The 17,114-nt window shown below is 41.7% G+C and overlaps 4 protein-coding genes across 4 annotated transcripts; 2 read left to right on the top strand and 2 right to left on the bottom strand.

Annotated features, from left to right (window-relative positions):
• Positions 1-466: 466 nt before the first annotated feature.
• Positions 467-3,154, bottom strand: rsph14 (radial spoke head 14 homolog). Its single transcript, XM_088289144.1, has 6 exons — positions 2,916-3,154; positions 2,444-2,546; positions 1,560-1,678; positions 1,257-1,488; positions 1,032-1,168; positions 467-966 (listed from the first exon to the last, which is right to left on the bottom strand). Exons 1-6 carry the CDS (start codon positions 3,088-3,090, stop codon positions 695-697), a joined length of 1,038 nt encoding a protein of 345 aa, XP_088145270.1. The 5' UTR covers positions 3,091-3,154; the 3' UTR covers positions 467-694.
• Positions 3,155-4,060: 906 nt separating this feature from the next.
• On the bottom strand, positions 4,061-6,671 carry srp19 (signal recognition particle 19). Its single transcript, XM_088289575.1, has 5 exons — positions 6,463-6,671; positions 5,465-5,540; positions 5,298-5,369; positions 5,099-5,207; positions 4,061-4,474 (listed from the first exon to the last, which is right to left on the bottom strand). The coding sequence occupies exons 1-5, from the start codon at positions 6,498-6,500 to the stop codon at positions 4,344-4,346; spliced, it is 426 nt and encodes a 141-aa protein (XP_088145701.1). The 5' UTR covers positions 6,501-6,671; the 3' UTR covers positions 4,061-4,343.
• Positions 6,672-7,491: 820 nt separating this feature from the next.
• LOC148343711 (serine/threonine-protein phosphatase 2A catalytic subunit beta isoform) lies at positions 7,492-12,413 on the top strand. Its single transcript, XM_088289293.1, has 8 exons — positions 7,492-7,927; positions 8,984-9,022; positions 9,127-9,297; positions 10,894-11,067; positions 11,140-11,229; positions 11,306-11,467; positions 11,615-11,733; positions 11,816-12,413. Exons 1-8 carry the CDS (start codon positions 7,826-7,828, stop codon positions 11,886-11,888), a joined length of 930 nt encoding a protein of 309 aa, XP_088145419.1. The 5' UTR covers positions 7,492-7,825; the 3' UTR covers positions 11,889-12,413.
• Positions 12,414-12,626: 213 nt separating this feature from the next.
• Positions 12,627-16,376, top strand: shld3 (shieldin complex subunit 3). Its single transcript, XM_088289439.1, has 3 exons — positions 12,627-12,938; positions 14,966-15,447; positions 15,610-16,376. Exons 2-3 carry the CDS (start codon positions 14,995-14,997, stop codon positions 15,811-15,813), a joined length of 657 nt encoding a protein of 218 aa, XP_088145565.1. The 5' UTR covers positions 12,627-12,938; positions 14,966-14,994; the 3' UTR covers positions 15,814-16,376.
• The last annotated feature ends 738 nt before the right edge of the window (positions 16,377-17,114 follow it).

Here is a 17,114-nt window from a genome sequence, read left to right as displayed (position 1 = left end):
TACAATAAAACACCGTAAATGTTTTAATTTCAAATTTACTTTTAATTTGATCAACGTTCGGTTGCTTAAGTTTCATTTCGCCTGTTTTTTTTTGTCTTCCTGATAAGAGTAAGGCACTACAGATATAATTGAATGAGTGCGTTGACCTTAATGTGCGTCCATTGAGCTCAGCAGGTCAGTCATTCAATGTCCATTTAGACTCGAATGTTCCTTAGAGATATCACCTCAGCCAATCAGTCAGAAGACTCCTTTTAATCAGGTTTTCCTGTGTGTGTGTGTGTGTGTGTGTGTACATATATATATATATATATATATATATATATATATATATATATAATTTATTTAAGACAGAAATAATTATATTGTTTTTATTTATAATCATTGATAATTTAATTAATGACACATTTAGTTCTTTAATTAATAAACGAAACATTTAATTAATGACAATTTTAGTCAAACATTTCATGGTGTATTTATTTAATTTTGTCATTTTCAGTCCTCCAAACAGATGTTATGTAATATCGCTGTTGTTATATGACCTTATAGTGACAAAATGAAGAACACTAAAGCAGATGCAAAAATTAGCTTTGTGAAAGAAGCTACATTAGCATATTAGCATTAGCAATCAAGCATCAAGCCATGTGGTTCGTGTTTCATTTATTAAAGAAGTGGAGAAGAGTTTAGCCTGACTTCATCAGGGCGTCCAGGTTACAACATTGACTGCTGTCCGAGCGGCGCGCCTTATGTCGACATCCTCCTCAGGGGGCTCACTCCTCATCACCAGCAGGGGGAGCTGCAGCAGCAGCCGGCGACGCCCCTCAGGAGCCTCGGCCAATGAGGTGAGAGCTCTTAGCGAGTATAGGACCAGCGCCTTCCTCCCCTGCTCCTCTTCTACGTCCTGTTTGCGTTCTGAGAGAAGCTGCAGCAGGACCGGGAGGACGTCCAGCTCCAAACATTGATGCTTACCTATGGGACAAACATGAAGCTGCTGATTGGTCGGGAGGGGGTCACATGGCTGTCCATGATGTCACCTGTAGTGATGACCACCGTGTTCATGATGGCGCCTGCAGCGTTAGCCTGTACGTCTACGTCCTGGTCCCGTAGGAGGTGTGCCAAGATGGGAAGTACAGCCGCCTCGCACACCTGACGCTTGCCCTCCACCGGAACACTACATCCGCACACATGTGGTCATCACTACAACTCCCATGATGAAATTCACCTCCGTAGCGACACAAATAGGAAGCAGGGGTCCCAACCTGAGCGCCATCATGGCTCCCGCTGCCTCCCTCCGGATGTTGGAGCAGGTGTGCGACAGCTTGTGTCCGATGAGCGTGACTCCGCGGTGGGACAAGGCTGGACCGGCGTCCAGTCGCGAGCAGCAGCTGAGCGTGGACAGCAGAAGGGCCTGCACTTCCTCCTCCTTCTCCTCCTGCTCCTCCTGTAGCTTCAGCATCAGTTTGGGAACCAGAGCCTGCAAGGCTTTTGCCCCTGCCAGACGAGCAACGCCATCAAAAACACTCTCTGTGACTCTGTAATGTCGTCAATGTGAGCCTGCCTACCTGCGGGCAGCAGCGCCAGACTGTTCATCACGCGGTGGGCACGCGTCCTGCAAATGGGGCATGGGTCATCCAGTAGCTGAGAGAGACGGGCCAGGAGGGGCGAGGACAAAAGGGCTTGTCTGGGGAGGAACACATTTTAGCTTGCTTTCATGCTAACATTAGCACAGCTGTCAAGAAAAACAGCACTGTAATATATATAAAAACATAAAAGAGACAGTACTGGTTTTATAAAGTGTAATTCCTGAAGAAAAGCTAAGTTAGTTGAGGAGCTTTATTTCAACAATTTTCTTTGCTGCCATGTTGTGGTGTCTATTATATATTATCAGGAAGAAGCTGAACGTCCATTACTGCACTTTAAATGCTTTTTTTTTTTTCAACTTCACTCTGGCAATGGGTGCAGCCAAAGATCACCCGTGAAATTTTGACACGTAACACGAAGCAAAAACTCGACAAAAGCGATGGCTCGTAAAACAAGTATTGCATTTGATTTTAGTGGCCCCCGTTGGATGAAAGTTGTTTTGCATGCAAATGTGTTTTGCTAATCAGCTTCGGGTTGAAGTTGATCACATCATTTACATAGTCAATGTAATATGTCAAACTTCTTTTAAACATTCAGTCTTTCACACACACACACACCCTCACCCCCCCCCCCACACACACGCACTCGCACACCTCCAAACACACGCACACGCGCACACACACAAACCCACGCACCCCCACACACGCGCACGCACACGCACCCGCGCACACACACGCACACACAGCTCGAAAAAAATTGGTAAATAATTTTCATTCTTATATGGTTGACATAGGCTTGTGACCTGACTGAATGCACAGTTTGCAAAAATACATATTAATGTTTTTCATATATATAACATGTTTACCTTGCAATGTTGTGGCTGGTGACAAGATGTAGCAGCTCGCAGGTTCTGGTCCTCACTGCCGCGTTTTCATCCTTCAAAAGAACCTCCAACTGATCCAGAAAACCTGCAAAACCAATCAAATGTTAGTGCCCTTTACTCAGAAAACCTACGTAGATCAATATGTAATATAAGCAATATTCTTGCTCACTAAAGCAAAAATAAGAGAACAATTTACATGAATATGTCTTGGTTATTTTACACAATTAAAGCAAAGATGGGTCAAGTTAAACATCCATGCCTGGCTGCCTCCCGAGACTCAGCAATTCTTTAGTTTATTTATTTAGTTTAATTCTAATTTTTACATGCATAACCTATGATATAAGTGCCAATGTTAAGTTTATGGGGCAGATCTGACACATCCAATATGGCAGACGTATTGACGTGTCGAAACAACTTTTCTAGGCCGCTCGTGGCGGCGACAACGGTCGTTTACCTTCACTGACAACCTGGTAAAGTCTCTCCGGGTCGTGTGTGAGGTCGCAGAGGGACGCGAGCGCCTGCAGTCTCCTGGTCGCGTCAGGCTCCTCCAGCTGGGCGAACAGCTCCGGGATGGCCAGCCGCCCGAAGGCAACCGGGGCCCGGCTCGGGTCGATGTGGACGCCCGTCATTGCAGAGATTTCAGAGTCCTGCGATCCAGCGACGCAATCGTTCAACAGCTTCGCTGGCGTTGGATTGGTGATGTCACTCTGTTGGCGTTGGTGTGAATTGTTTTCAACTGCTCACTAGGCAACCGTGGCCAAGAAACGAGTGTAACTATCCCACGAGGCTGAGGGACGTTGGGAACCGAAACAATCCACAATCCGTTCAAAAATATAAATCTAACTTTTTTTTAAAAATAATCCTGGGTATGAGATATTCAACACGGCATATGTTCTTACGTTATTACTGAAATGTTTGATGCTTGTTTCACCATTTTGGTGAGATTTTGGGTCATTTTTGATTAGTAAATTCATTGACGGCTAAAGACGTCAAAGATCCATTTTTTTTCTACTCGGCTGGTATTGAATGTTAATGTTATAAGTATTTTTACATGAATTTGCATTACTCAACTGTTAATAATTAATTAATGGATCCATTGATAAGAATATTTATTCACCTCTGGTTCAAGACCCGACCAGTTTTGCTTCTGGTTTTGATATTATTACTGGATCCAATTGTGTTCTACTCCACGTTTTTATTCAGGTTTTAGTTCCGGTTCTGGTTACATTTGTGGTTTAGATGGTTCGATGCTTCTTGTTGTAATCTTGTTTCTTCTCGTTTTGATTCTGGTTTCGGATTTACTTTAGTTTCTCTGACATATTCTCATTTGAATCTGGCGCTGGCTTTACTTCTGGTTTTGATTCGGGTTCAGGCTTTATAGCAAGTATGGTTTTGATACTGCTTCAGATTTTAGTCATGGTTTTAAGTCTGCTGTCTTCTTCTGGTCCCATTTAATTTCTCCCGAATTAAACTGAGAAAAATGGTTCCCATGTTCCAAACACAAAACAGTTGCAAGTTCTAACGCGTAAACATCCTATAAAGTTGGGATGTTTTATTTTGTACAAGCGATGTACACATTGTAAGGAGATATGCAATTCATTTATGCAGTTCATGAAGACTTTTTATTTTCATCCTTTTAAAATTTAACCAAATAAACATTCATTCTATTCATGTTTCCCCTCATCAGAAATCTGAAGTTACTCTTCTTCTGTCTTAAAGCAAACCAAACCTCTGAGGCAGGAAGCAATCTGCCGCTTCAGAGGCCTTGCAAAAATGTCCAAAATAAAACAAAGTGTGGGGAGTTCCATGCTGTTTGAGGCTGAATGCAAACCATCCGCTCTTGACAAAAATAGATACAAAAGAATACAAAGGTGAAGAGACTTCACTTCTTCTTCTTCTTGGTCTTTTTTCCACCATCGCTCTGCTGTGAGCTGCTCTCGCCTCCGCCACCCTTCTGCGTGCGACTCTTCAGCTTGGGGATCATCTCGGACACGTACAACATCACATCCTTGCCTGGAACACCCACAAACATGAAATCAAACTACATATAGTTGTTGTTCCAACTAAGAAGTGTCAAAGTAGCACTTACTTGATTCATAATGAGCAGAACATTCATGCTAACTTGTGGTTCGGCATTTCACATTACTTTTTAGCATTGAGCTAACAATCATTTGCCGTGGCTGCCACCCGACGGTTGATTCTAGTCATGGTTTTAATTGTGCAACTGGTTTTACATCTAATTTGCATACCGCCATAGATTGTACCTCTGCTTAGTCCTGGTGAATCTATCTTGAGTCCTAATTCTAGTTCTACTACTGGTGTGGCGTGGGTCAGTGGTAGAGTGGTCGTTTCCCAACTCAGAGGTTGTGGGTTTGATCCCCGGCCATTAAGATCATGTCCAATTATCCATGAGCAAGATACTGAACCCCCTGTGGCTCTTGGTGTTGCATCATCAAGATGAGGTAACAATGTTAAGTGCTTTGAGTACCAAAGGTAGAAAAAAAAAAGCATGTCAGCTCATTTACCAATAGGTTCAGCTTTTGATTCTGATTCTAGACTTGATTTTGGTTGTGATTGATGCTGCTCATATCCATGTTGCCACACACTACCCGTACATATCCCATGTAGCTCACTTACGCGAGGAGAACTTATTGTGACACAAGCTGCCGTCCGTCTCCTTCAGTTGAACTCTGACCCGACCTTTAAATTGTACGTCACGGTTCCACTCCCTGGGATGCATTTTGTTCTAGACACAAAAGAACAAATGAATTAACACTGAAGTGGTGACTTCCTGGCCAAAGAAAATCACCAGAAGGAGGTACAGCTAAGTGGTCACCTCCACCAGGACGTTCACGCCGGCAACTGTCAGGACATCGCGGATCTCCGCACATGAAGGGTTCTCCACTGCCTGCATCCAGATGTCCATTTTACATCACAGTGAAAAAAATACACTTTTGGTATTTGATCTTATTTTAAATTGGATGAATAGTGTCAGTTTGTCACCTTCTCAGCGGGAATTCTTCGTCCTTCAGCCAGAGTCTTCTTACTGTTGATGTAGACAGGATAAATGCAGATGAACCTGGGCAAAACACACAAAAGCACATTCTAATTTGTTAAACACAAAATGTAACAAAATATGACACATATACAGTAAATGTGAGTGGTGGGAGGAAATTTGGTCCAAATGTCATGACTGTTTTCGGTAGATTTTCAGGTACTTGTAATTTCAGTTATTTTTCAACTTCCGAAAAACAATGTTCAATAACTGCGATTCCATGCAAGTTCACGTAGAACAGTTAGACATTTGCGCCTTCACTGGTCATTCAGCACAAATCGCCAGCTAAAATAATCTAAGCAACTCAGCAAACACCAAGAACTAACATCGCACTAGCTAGTCCAAAGATTTTGGGCAGGAATGCAATAAAACGCTGTGTGAATGTGTGCTAAGGTAATTTAGACTGGAAGAGCCGGAAACTTTTAACTTTGGGTTGTTACATGTGACTAATTGAAATCTTATTTGAGCAGATTATTTTCTCCACAAAACAAATGTGTCGTGTTCTATTAAAATGAAATTAAATATAGAAGAACCATGACCAAGTGAACACATGGGCAACGGCAATACATTCATTTGTGTGAACAACAAAGTGCTGTCACTCACAAGGGAACCTTCAGTGGAGTTATGATAGCTTTAATGTAAAATAAGTTATTTTACTTCACTGGCGACGTATCTTAGATTCGAAGAGTTGCTCATTTTATAAAGTGACTCATTGAACACGTCATGCTAGAATATCGCGCTGTATGGGAACTACGTAGGGACAAATTTTACCATAACGCAATTTCAATTTAACAGTGACACGGGGGCTCACGTAAAATTTGACTGACTAATAAAAAACTATATTAGTGCAATACCGTACTAGTCAGTTAAATACTTGTAAAAGGTTAAACGTATGTCGGGTTGATCACAGGAAGCTTTAGCTACGCTAGCTATAGCAACAACTCACCGTTCCTTGTCGGCGGGGTTCTCCGTTAAATGGGCCATGTTTGGTAATCTTGTTGCCGCCTTCGCAGTCCTGGATTTCCACTAAAGGCAAAAGTGCATCAATACAATTTTATAATTGCGTGGAAGACACACGAGTGATCATTGACTGTAGAGCGTATGCTGCGGCGCTTCAAGCGCTGCACTAAGCACCGCCCGTCTAGTTCCGGGGGAAGTGATTGATTCATTGAACGGACCCTTTTCTTTTTCTTTTCTTTTTAATTTTTTTCTCCAACATCACTCAATAGTTTTTTAAAGCAATCTAGTCATATGGGACTGAGTTCTATACTTCTGCAGAATTTTTTTGTACCTGCATTTTACTTTCACTTGCACTCCACTAATCAATTATAGATGTAATGCGTACTCAACAGAGCACAAGGCGAAATAATAGTCCTGCCTATATTGATATTTGCAGTGTAACTGAAACGAGACACAATCAGGAAATTAAAATGAAATAAAATACATTAAAACAATCAAAAATCTCATTTTTGTTTTATTACTTTTACTTCCAATACTTAATTAAATTGTATATAGAAAAAAAACTTTGTGGTGACTGACTAACTTTTTCTACCAAACGTATTTTCTATATTCTATTTATTATTCTTTAGTCAATGCCTTACCGCAAGTGTAGTGACGTCATAGCAAAACGCTCTCTTGTTGCAAGGGCCACAAAGCACATCCACAAATCCAAATTTAGTCACTCAAACCCTTTCTTCATCATTTTCAAGCGAGAACCCAGACAATATATAAATTATATTATTGATTCTAAAAATATGAAAGCGATTAAGACTGTTGCTTTATGTTATTTATTTAGAATTTTTGTTTAAAACTCCCTGGCTCTTCTTTTGTTTGGTTTGCTTTTGTTTGGTTTGATGTTTGGTTTGTTAATGTTAATCAAGTTTATGGAAAAAAGGGCCACAAAGCATTGCAGCTCACCTTCTCTCCGCGCGGTGTCGCTTGTGTGTCGCCCGCAGCTACTGATGAAATGCCCGGATGTTATTGTAGCTAGCCCTTTTAGCACATCGGCTAGCCGCTGCCTTCTGCCACTACGGTCTGCCGCAACGGGGACTTTCTGACCTCCTCACTCCCCCGGGCGATATAGTCCGTCTTATTTCGACTATAACTCATCATCGGTAGTTTATCATGATCATTTTCGATCGTACGGCTCGCTAGTTGTTGTTGGAATTGTCAATTTTGTGACCGGTTTGGCGGGACTGGGTCGGGTTAACAATACGGCGAGCTAAAGGCTAACTCAGCGTACGTCGAAACAGGTCTCTTTTTTTCAAGGTAGCTAACGCAGCTAGTTTAGCGGAGCTACTGCGGCTGTCATGGAAGACAAATCTTTTACGAAGGAGTTAGACCAATGGATCGAACAGCTAAATGAGTGCAAGCAGCTTTCGGAAAACCAAGTGAGGACACTCTGCGAGAAGGTAAGTTTAGCCTGGAAATTACGTAAATTTTAGTTAACATTCCGCCGGGATCGCGTTTGGCCTACATTGCGAAATTGGCTCTGACTAATTTCTGGAACGCTGTGATTGCTAGCAGCTAATTCCTGTCGGGTACCGGTTTGTTCCCGACGCTTCATCGTAGTCGACCATGTTTTCCAGGCATTTCTGTTTGAAAATGATTGCTAACTGTCAGTTGTCCGGCTAATCGTCATATTGGGATATGAAAGACTCTCTTTGCCCTCGATCCGCTCAATAGACGGAGCCGGTTTTCCTGCTCGTCGCATTAGGCTTTCATGCCCTGACTCGACAAATGTTTTATGTGTTTTAATATCTTGGGTGTGTTCTGGTACATAACCGTGAACTATACACGATGGGGTCGTGTTCTGTATGTGTTCCTTTATGGTGGTGTGCACCGCGCCCTGCCTTTATCGATCATCTCTTTTATTGCATAAAGCTGACAAGGCTTCTCAAGAAAAGTTCTTGCGTCTTATATAGATTCATAAAATGAACGATAAGATTGACGCATACACGTAAAATCTGATTTATCTGAAGGAGAAATGTCGTTTGTAAAATGTCAACCGGGTGGTAACTTGTGTTTAGAATCTACATTACTGACAAGCCTCATTCATTTTCAGATGTCAGCAGACATTCGCGTTATTTGTATTGGCGTGTGTTGAGCCTCAGAAACCTTGCATCTCGGTTTCATCTTTTACTGCACACGCAGTTTTTACCCTGGAATAACCCAAAACGAAGGTTGTCCTCTGTGCCCAACAGTACTGTTGCCTTTAATAGCAAATCTTGTGCTATATGTATGTGTGAGAGAGAGAAAAAGAGAGGAAAATCATTCATTTCAAATCAATAAATTAACAAGGGAGGAAATTGAATATTCTCACTTAACGTAAAACTTGAGCTGGGTGTGTGAATGCTTGGAGACCACATGACCACTCACACGGCTGCCTCTCTATTTATTACTTTACAGCATGCACTTCTGTTTTATTTTTTGTGTAACAGGCCTTATGACTTCTTTTTTTTTCCCAGGCCAAGGAGATTCTAACCAAGGAGTCCAACGTCCAAGAGGTGAGCCTTCTCATCATGCCCTTAGGGTTACCTTCATAGCTGCGATATAAATATACCTGCATGAAACGGTCAACATGCCTTAATTGACCTTGTGCTGCCTTCAGGTGCGATGCCCGGTGACTGTGTGCGGCGACGTGCACGGCCAGTTCCACGACCTGATGGAGCTCTTTAAGATCGGCGGCAAGTCCCCCGATACCAACTACCTGTTCATGGGCGACTATGTGGACAGAGGCTACTACTCGGTGGAGACGGTCACGCTGCTCGTCACGCTAAAGGTCCACCAACAGACTTTCCTTCATAGATGGATTATTACAGTGCATATATATATATATATATATATATATATATATATATATATATATATATATATATATATATATATATATATATATATATTAATAATAAACACGCGCCAATACCAATAACGCGAATGTCTGCTGACATCTGAAAAAAAAATATATATATATATATATATATATTATATATATATATATATTATATATATATATATATTATATATATATATAATATATATATATATATAATATATATATTATATATATATATATATTATATATATATATATATAATATATATATATATAATATATATATATATATTATATATATATATATATATAATATATATATATAATATATATATATATATTATATATATATATATATATAATATATATATATAATATATATATATAATATATATATATATATTATATATGCATGCTGTGGAAGCTTTCCTGTGAATGATGATGTATGCTGTGGTGGCAAAAATGTCTGGAAAAGCCCACTAGAACAGCTGAAATTTATTTGGTGCTAATGAGTTTATTTGGGCACTTGAAACGGTGGCAGGTTTATGCTGATACCCACTCAACAGGAGTTTGAATGTGATTGCTGAATTTTGAACACCTCGTCCTCAGTTGTAAGAGTGTGTACACGTTTGTGTGACCGTATTGTCTGAATTTTATTTTTACTTACCATTTTCGGATAAAAAAAAAAAAGTTGCACAGTTTATAGGTTAGATTTAATAGTGGGAGAAAATTTTATTTTTTCTTAAATCACAAAATCTTGGCATTTGAACATAGATGTGCAGAGTATATATTGCTGTACAAAAGTAATTCATCTCATGAAGGGAATTACATTATCACAGCTGCAATGTTTGCACACAAAATCAATTAAGTAAAATTAATAAAGAGTGTGTTGTGGAGGAATCAAAACAAATTAAATTCTGATTAAGAAGCACAAATTCCTAGAAGATTGAGATGGTGGAGATGGCAAGCCATAAACCGTGTAACTGTTACAGTAGTATTTTTGTCACTAAATCACATTTTGACAAAACAGTGTGAGCCGTTATTTGAACAGATCATACAGTTCTTCCCCTGAATTATAATTATTACTAAATATTCCTACATTTCATAAACCTGCATGGTAGGTAAATTGAGCACTCTAACTTGTCGCTAGATATGATTGTGGGTGTGAAAGTTTTTATCTGCGTGTGTCTTGCGATTGGCTGACGAGAAATTTCGGGTGTACTCTGGCCACTGCCCGTAGACAGCTGGGCTCGGCTCCAGCACGCTTGCGACCCTTGTGTGGATAAGCGGTTTGGATAATTAATGTATATTATGACAATTATTTATTTTATTTTATTTTTTTAATTCTGACAAAAAAATGACATGGGACATTATTTTACGGAAGGAATGATTTGTGAAAAGTAGGCAGTTTATTATTATTGACCGTGGTATGTAATTATGAATTTGATACATTATTGCACATCAATATTTGAATGCATTACTGACCATTCAGGTGTTTTCAAGAGTCTAAATAGAATGTGTGCTTTTGGTGTGGTGTGTTCAGGTGCGTTTCCAGGAGCGGATCACCATCCTGCGAGGGAACCACGAGTCTAGGCAGATTACACAAGTGTATGGCTTCTATGACGAGTGCCTGAGGAAGTACGGCAACGCCAACGTGTGGAAGTACTTCACGGACCTGTTCGACTACCTGCCGCTCACTGCACTGGTTGACGGACAGGTGGGCGTGGCCGCTGCGTCCCACCTCTCGGGGAAGTTCCCGTTTATCATAGTGGTGTTGATTTTGTTGTAGATTTTCTGTCTCCACGGAGGCTTGTCACCCTCCATAGACACCCTGGACCACATACGAGCTCTGGACCGCCTGCAGGAGGTCCCCCATGAGGTGGGCATTTCCAAATTGGTGTGAATGTTGAAAATGAATCGGTGTGCTGAATGGATTTCCCACCCCTATCTCGCAGGGCCCCATGTGTGACCTGCTGTGGTCGGACCCCGATGACCGCGGCGGCTGGGGCATCTCCCCCCGAGGTGCGGGCTACACCTTTGGCCAGGACATCTCCGAAACCTTCAACCACGCCAACGGCCTGACGCTGGTGTCACGTGCCCATCAGCTGGTCATGGAGGTAACCTACTCGGCGTCCTGTGAAACCTATTTTTGTGTGTGTGTGCATTTTAAGTGCAGTTTCCATGACGATGGAGCACCAGGAGCTCTCAAGCGCCCCTGTTGCTAGGCGACCGAGTGGCGTGTTAAGTTTGTGTTGTGCGTGCAGGGCTACAACTGGGGCCACGACAAGAACGTGGTGACCATCTTCAGCGCGCCCAACTACTGCTACCGCTGCGGGAACCAGGCGGCCATCATGGAACTGGACGACACCCTCAAGTACTCTTTGTAAGTCCGTCACCCACCGCTGCTTGTTAGTCAGTTAACCATTTGATCATTTAGTGACACGCATCCATCGGTTACTCCTCAGCCTTCAGTTTGACCCGGCCCCTCGCCGCGGGGAGCCCCATGTGACCAGACGCACTCCCGACTACTTCCTGTGAATGTTCGACACCGTCCCCGTTCGTCGCCCAGTTCCTCCCCAAGCCCTCATTACTGTACCGAGGAGAAAAGAAGCGATTGGCTGAATCATATTCCCGAGTTAAAGTTAGCGCGCCCCTCCGCCCTGTTCTCAACTTGACCTCCCCAACACTCGTGTTTCCACTCTGCTGTTGTTAACGATGTGCTACACGTGCAACTAAGATGTTACTACTTTTTTTTTTTCTGTTTATGACATGTTTTTAAGACATAATAAAACTTCCAAGGTGGACCAAATGTGCCATATTCTGATCCTTTTCCCCCTGCTTTTTTTTTTGAATCCCCCACCCATTTGATCACATCTTACCACACGTTGCCACATTTGTGCTTTTTTTCGGTTTGGAACAAGAAGAGGATGACAAAAAAGTACCATTTGCTTCAAATAGTCCCACTGTGAGTTTTAGCTGCAGCGCTGCTCATCAAGTTGGCAACTATATTACTGTCATTTGAGACCACACACCTATCAAATAATAAAATGTCCTGTTGACAAACTACAGTCTCTTTTGGTTTACTGCCATAACATTACTTCCAATATGTTTTCCAAGAAAAGCAAATATGATCAACAATCATAGGAAAAGTACGTAGAATATATTAACATGTAATTACGGATTAGTGCTAGTTGTTAGACGACGAATGTCAGAATACTGCACCGTACGTGACAATGGTCACTATCGAATGATTCTAGTATCGCGAGAGGCTCCGAGATGTCAGCAGTAGCTTGCAACTCCTCCCTCGATGGTCGACATGAAGATTGGTAGTTCGTTTTTGTGTTTAAGTGTTCATTATTTTCGTTGGAATTCAATGTAGTAACACGTTCAGATGTGAGCTTCTGCCTTGAGACTTGTATGAAGTAACCCCCTTTTGACGTTTATTTCCTGGCCTAGCTCGACTACCTTGCACGACTAGTCGAGCAAGCCAAATGGGACAATCTCGCTGTTTGATTCAAGTATCGCGAGAGACTCCCGAGATGTCTGCATTTGCTAGCAACAGTCAGCTTCACGTTGACCAACGTGAAGGTATGTATTTTCTTGAATTTTGTGTTTCTGCTTCATTAGGTTAATTAAGATAAATATACGCCCATATTTAACTGTTAGCTGCTGCCGTCTAAGTACCGACAGTCCCGATTTGACGTTTAGATTGTAAGCTTTGTTCTCTACCGCTAACAACCTACAGAACAGCTCCTATTCAAAGAGACTGCATCTTTTAAGTGTAGCTAATTAGCGTCACCCCATCATTGGTGAATATAATGTATTTTTTTTTCATATTCGATAAACTCTGATTTTTAGCTGCTTTATACGTGGTACATCATTTGTTACATTGGGTCTAGAGTGCTTCGAGGTACGTGCTAAAAATAGTAACATATCCCACAATCCCACGCGATCGTCCATTATGGATGGCAACCTCGCCTTTTCCCTGCAAACTCATACGATGGTCACTTGGACTTGTTTACTCATCTACATGGTTTTAGTGCACTAAAAGCGTCTGTTACGACGGAGAAATACACAGAGACCTTAAGGGTGCTGTTTGCAGACAAATTGCATTTGATGGGCGACTTGGATCCATACAAACTTCAACAGAGAGACTGGATTACTGACCGCAAGCATTGCCCTTCGATCTTGTCTTTTACTTCATATTTATACTACACACAAACACACATATATGCACCTAGTTTTCTGATGTGCAAGAAATGCCGCACCGCCTAAGGAAGACACATGCTCGATTGGCATCACTTTCCTAGTTTTGTCATTTTGAAATGGGCATAGACCTGCATTGTTTTGTTTTGGTTTCGTGCTTGTCTCATCAGCTACTAGTGGGGCAACTAGCAAGACTAACACGAACACACAAGATACACGCTCGACTAGGGCTGATCGATATGGCTGAAAACTATATCGGTAGGCTTGTATATATATCGAATTATTATTATTATTATATACATTTTTCTTTTTTTACAATTGTTGCGGAGAGCTGGGACTGTATGTGGGGGGTGCTTGTTATCGGCTTAACTATTGAGCAAGCGTTTCCTCAAGTCGCCGGTAAGTCCACCTTTGCCCCCCGTTTTGTTTTGTTTTGTTCAGTGTCACGCTAGGTCAGCGGCGCATGCGTAAACCTCGGGTTGTATTTCTGGAATGGGAGGGAGTTTGTGACGAGTAGGGCAGTCAGATGTCGAATTTGCTCCGTTTTTTTTTTTTTTTTTTTGATCGATAATTTATCAATACAATTTTCTATTGATGTCACTCACTCAACTATCGCGATACATATTGATATCGAATTATCGTCACAGTCCTTACGCTCGACAATAAAACACTTTTCTTGTTGGATCATTTCGAAATGGGATACCTGGCTTAAAAACAGCATATATTGGCATGGTTGTGTTTATTGTTGTTAATTTGGTGTTGGTCTAATTTTTTTCTTTGAGCCCAGAAAATGCCAAATTAATTCTTTTTATGTGACAAGTAAAGTAATTAAGCAGCATAAAAAAATTATTTTGTTCATTCGAAAAAGTAATCGTTTTCCGGAAGTGAGATCCTTGCGAGCGACAAACCCGCAAGTGTGTGACGTCATTTAAAGAACAACAATGGCAGAGCTTAACATGGGAAGTGTACAAAGCCAGTTGAAGAGTTTAACAGAGAGGAGGTTGACATGATATATGTTGTACCATACATGTACGAGCCAGATGCTCAAAATGCAGGTGTTGCGCTAAACCGATCGGACAAAAGCAGTTAACGAGACAATTAACAATGCAGTACAATGGCCGACTGGCGACTCAGCTTTCTTTAAATGATTTTATCGTTAAGCTCGTTGCTATGGGTTTAACTATGAACCTGGGTGGGTTGTGTTCAAGAAACAAAATTATGCTTAAAATAGTTTTAGCCTCAAGTATTACTCAAAAAGATGGTTGGCCAAGTTTACGTCACACATGATCTTTAAGAGGTGAATTAACTAGTGGCGCCCCTTGGACCAAATGAACAGCCTGCTTGCGAGGCAATGTTTAAACATCAGAATCAGAAATCCCTTTATTGTCAGTTTGTTGTTGTCGTTTCAGTATGTACGTGATGAAGATGAGGCGTGATTATGGAGGATGTGGTTCTTCACCATCGTCTCGAAGGCTCTGATGGACTGAGTGATTTAATTGCAAACACAGAAAAGCTCCTGGAGCCTTTCCCGTGCCGCCCTCCTCCCGTCTTCACGCCATGGTTCTCGCAAATGTCAACACAACGCCCTCCGCCCATCAGACCAGCTAAACGCGCTCCCGTCATCAACATGGCGGATGTCAAGTGTCTACAAGACGCTTTAAAAGGCGTCTGCGGAACCGCAAACACCCCCCCAAAGAAGAGCGTGTCTGTCGCACCAGTAGCTGTCAAACGGTCCTGGAGCGTGTTGGCTTCCAAAGGTGTGCGCCAACACTCGCCATCACTCTCAAAACGCTTCCGACGCACCATGTCCGTGCATGCGCTGCACCCGCGCCAGAGGTCCAAGTGGGTCATCAGCCAGCAAAACTGTGGAGCCGCACGGGACATCGAACAGGTACCAACATGGCAGTCATGTGTGCTGTCAGTGTCTTCAAGGGCTTGGTGAAAAATCAAATAACAATGACATCATGCAAGACAAGTAGCTTTTTTTTCCCCCCATACATCTGCGAATGATGTCATGTTATTTGCTAATCCTTTGTCTTGTTCCCCGCCGCAGGTGTGGCAGGCTCTGAGTAGAACCACCCGGCGCGCTGGTTTGCCCACGTGCAACGCGAACATCCAGCGTGAGCAGGCCGAGATCTGGGTGTTCTGCGACGTGGCATACTCGGAGCAGGTGGGCCACTTCCTGAAGAAGCGTCTGCACCTGTCGGGTAGCATCAGGCTGCGTGTGCACAAGCTCGGCGATGTCTTTAGCTTGTAGCATTGACTTCTCATCGCCATGGCAACCCAAAGTCACACTCAGGATGTGCAAAAGAGCGCATGTCTCGTGGCAAATACCTGTCATAACGTTAGACTCTGGAATCTCTGAAGTTAAACATCCATTTCGGAACGCCGGCCGTCTTCCGAATTTTAGTGAAAACAATGAAGTAATGGGTAGAAGTCTGGGGACCTCTATGAATTTTACAGGCAATTTTAATTTGTTGAAACAAGTCAACTGTTACGCAAGTAATCTATGGAGCCAGTGATGTCACTTCCTGTGTATTTTCCTTGCAGCCCTTGTTGAAGCAGTTGTTTCATAAAAAGCCTAAGAAGAAGCAAAACCCACCGAGTTATTAATAATTGTGACTTCATACTACTGATGTTCACTAAACTTTGAATCCCAAAGTTTTGCTAGATTTTAAAGGTGTATTTTTTTTTCCTGGAAATGTTGAACAAATTGTGAAAGTTCCAGATCCAGTGCATTTTTTTAACACAGGCATAGGCACATGACCCCATATTCCTTACATAATGAAATAAAATGTGACATTTTAATGTGTAAGTAAAGCACATCAGCTAGATTGTATTTTAATTTACGTGAATCTGCATGTATTTTTTTAAGAAACTATTTTTTCTTTTTTACAATCCAAAACTGTTTTAATTTCTCACGTGTCCCAATGAATCTGGCATGCTATCATCAAATATACCCCAAGGTTCAAGAATTATGGACAAATTTTAATAAAGTGTGGAAAACAAGTGAGCACCCAAGACAATAAAAGCATTTAAGCGACGAATGCGCACATCACCAAATTCAAACGGCCTCCGGCCCCGCAACAACTTCGCAGATTGGAGCAAATGGTCAAGTCAATTGCACTTCAGACAAATGTTGAAATTTCACCTGAAAGCTGAATATATACATCTTTTTTGTGTAGGGTAGCTGGACGTTAATCCTGGTAACACTTATTTAGCCAACATTGCAGCTCTGCTCACCTTTTGACCTCAATACAATCGAGCGCATTAATTGTTTTTTTAGCTTTGGAACGTTGGCCAGCCTAGCTGCCATGTCATAGGTGAGGAAACTATGGATGAGTTTCGTTTTAATGTAAATTATACTCACTATTATATAATAGTGTTCTGAAAAAAGCTCCCTCAGACATTTTTTTAAGTAAGTCTTCATATCAATTCCTTACATTTTCACTGGTGTATGTGCAAAGAAAAGCTTATTGAAATGAACACTTGTCTCTGGAAAATCAGCCCAGCGGCTTTATCTCATGACCGTGGCGTCTTCGTGACACCCCCACGCTC

This window comes from Idiotropiscis lumnitzeri, chromosome 1, assembly GCF_059441095.1.
Source record: "Idiotropiscis lumnitzeri isolate Australia: NSW breed Sydney's pygmy pipehorse chromosome 1, RoL_Ilum_1.0, whole genome shotgun sequence".
NCBI lineage: Eukaryota > Metazoa > Chordata > Actinopteri > Syngnathiformes > Syngnathidae > Idiotropiscis > Idiotropiscis lumnitzeri.
This window is presented reverse-complemented; position numbering and strand designations above follow the sequence as displayed.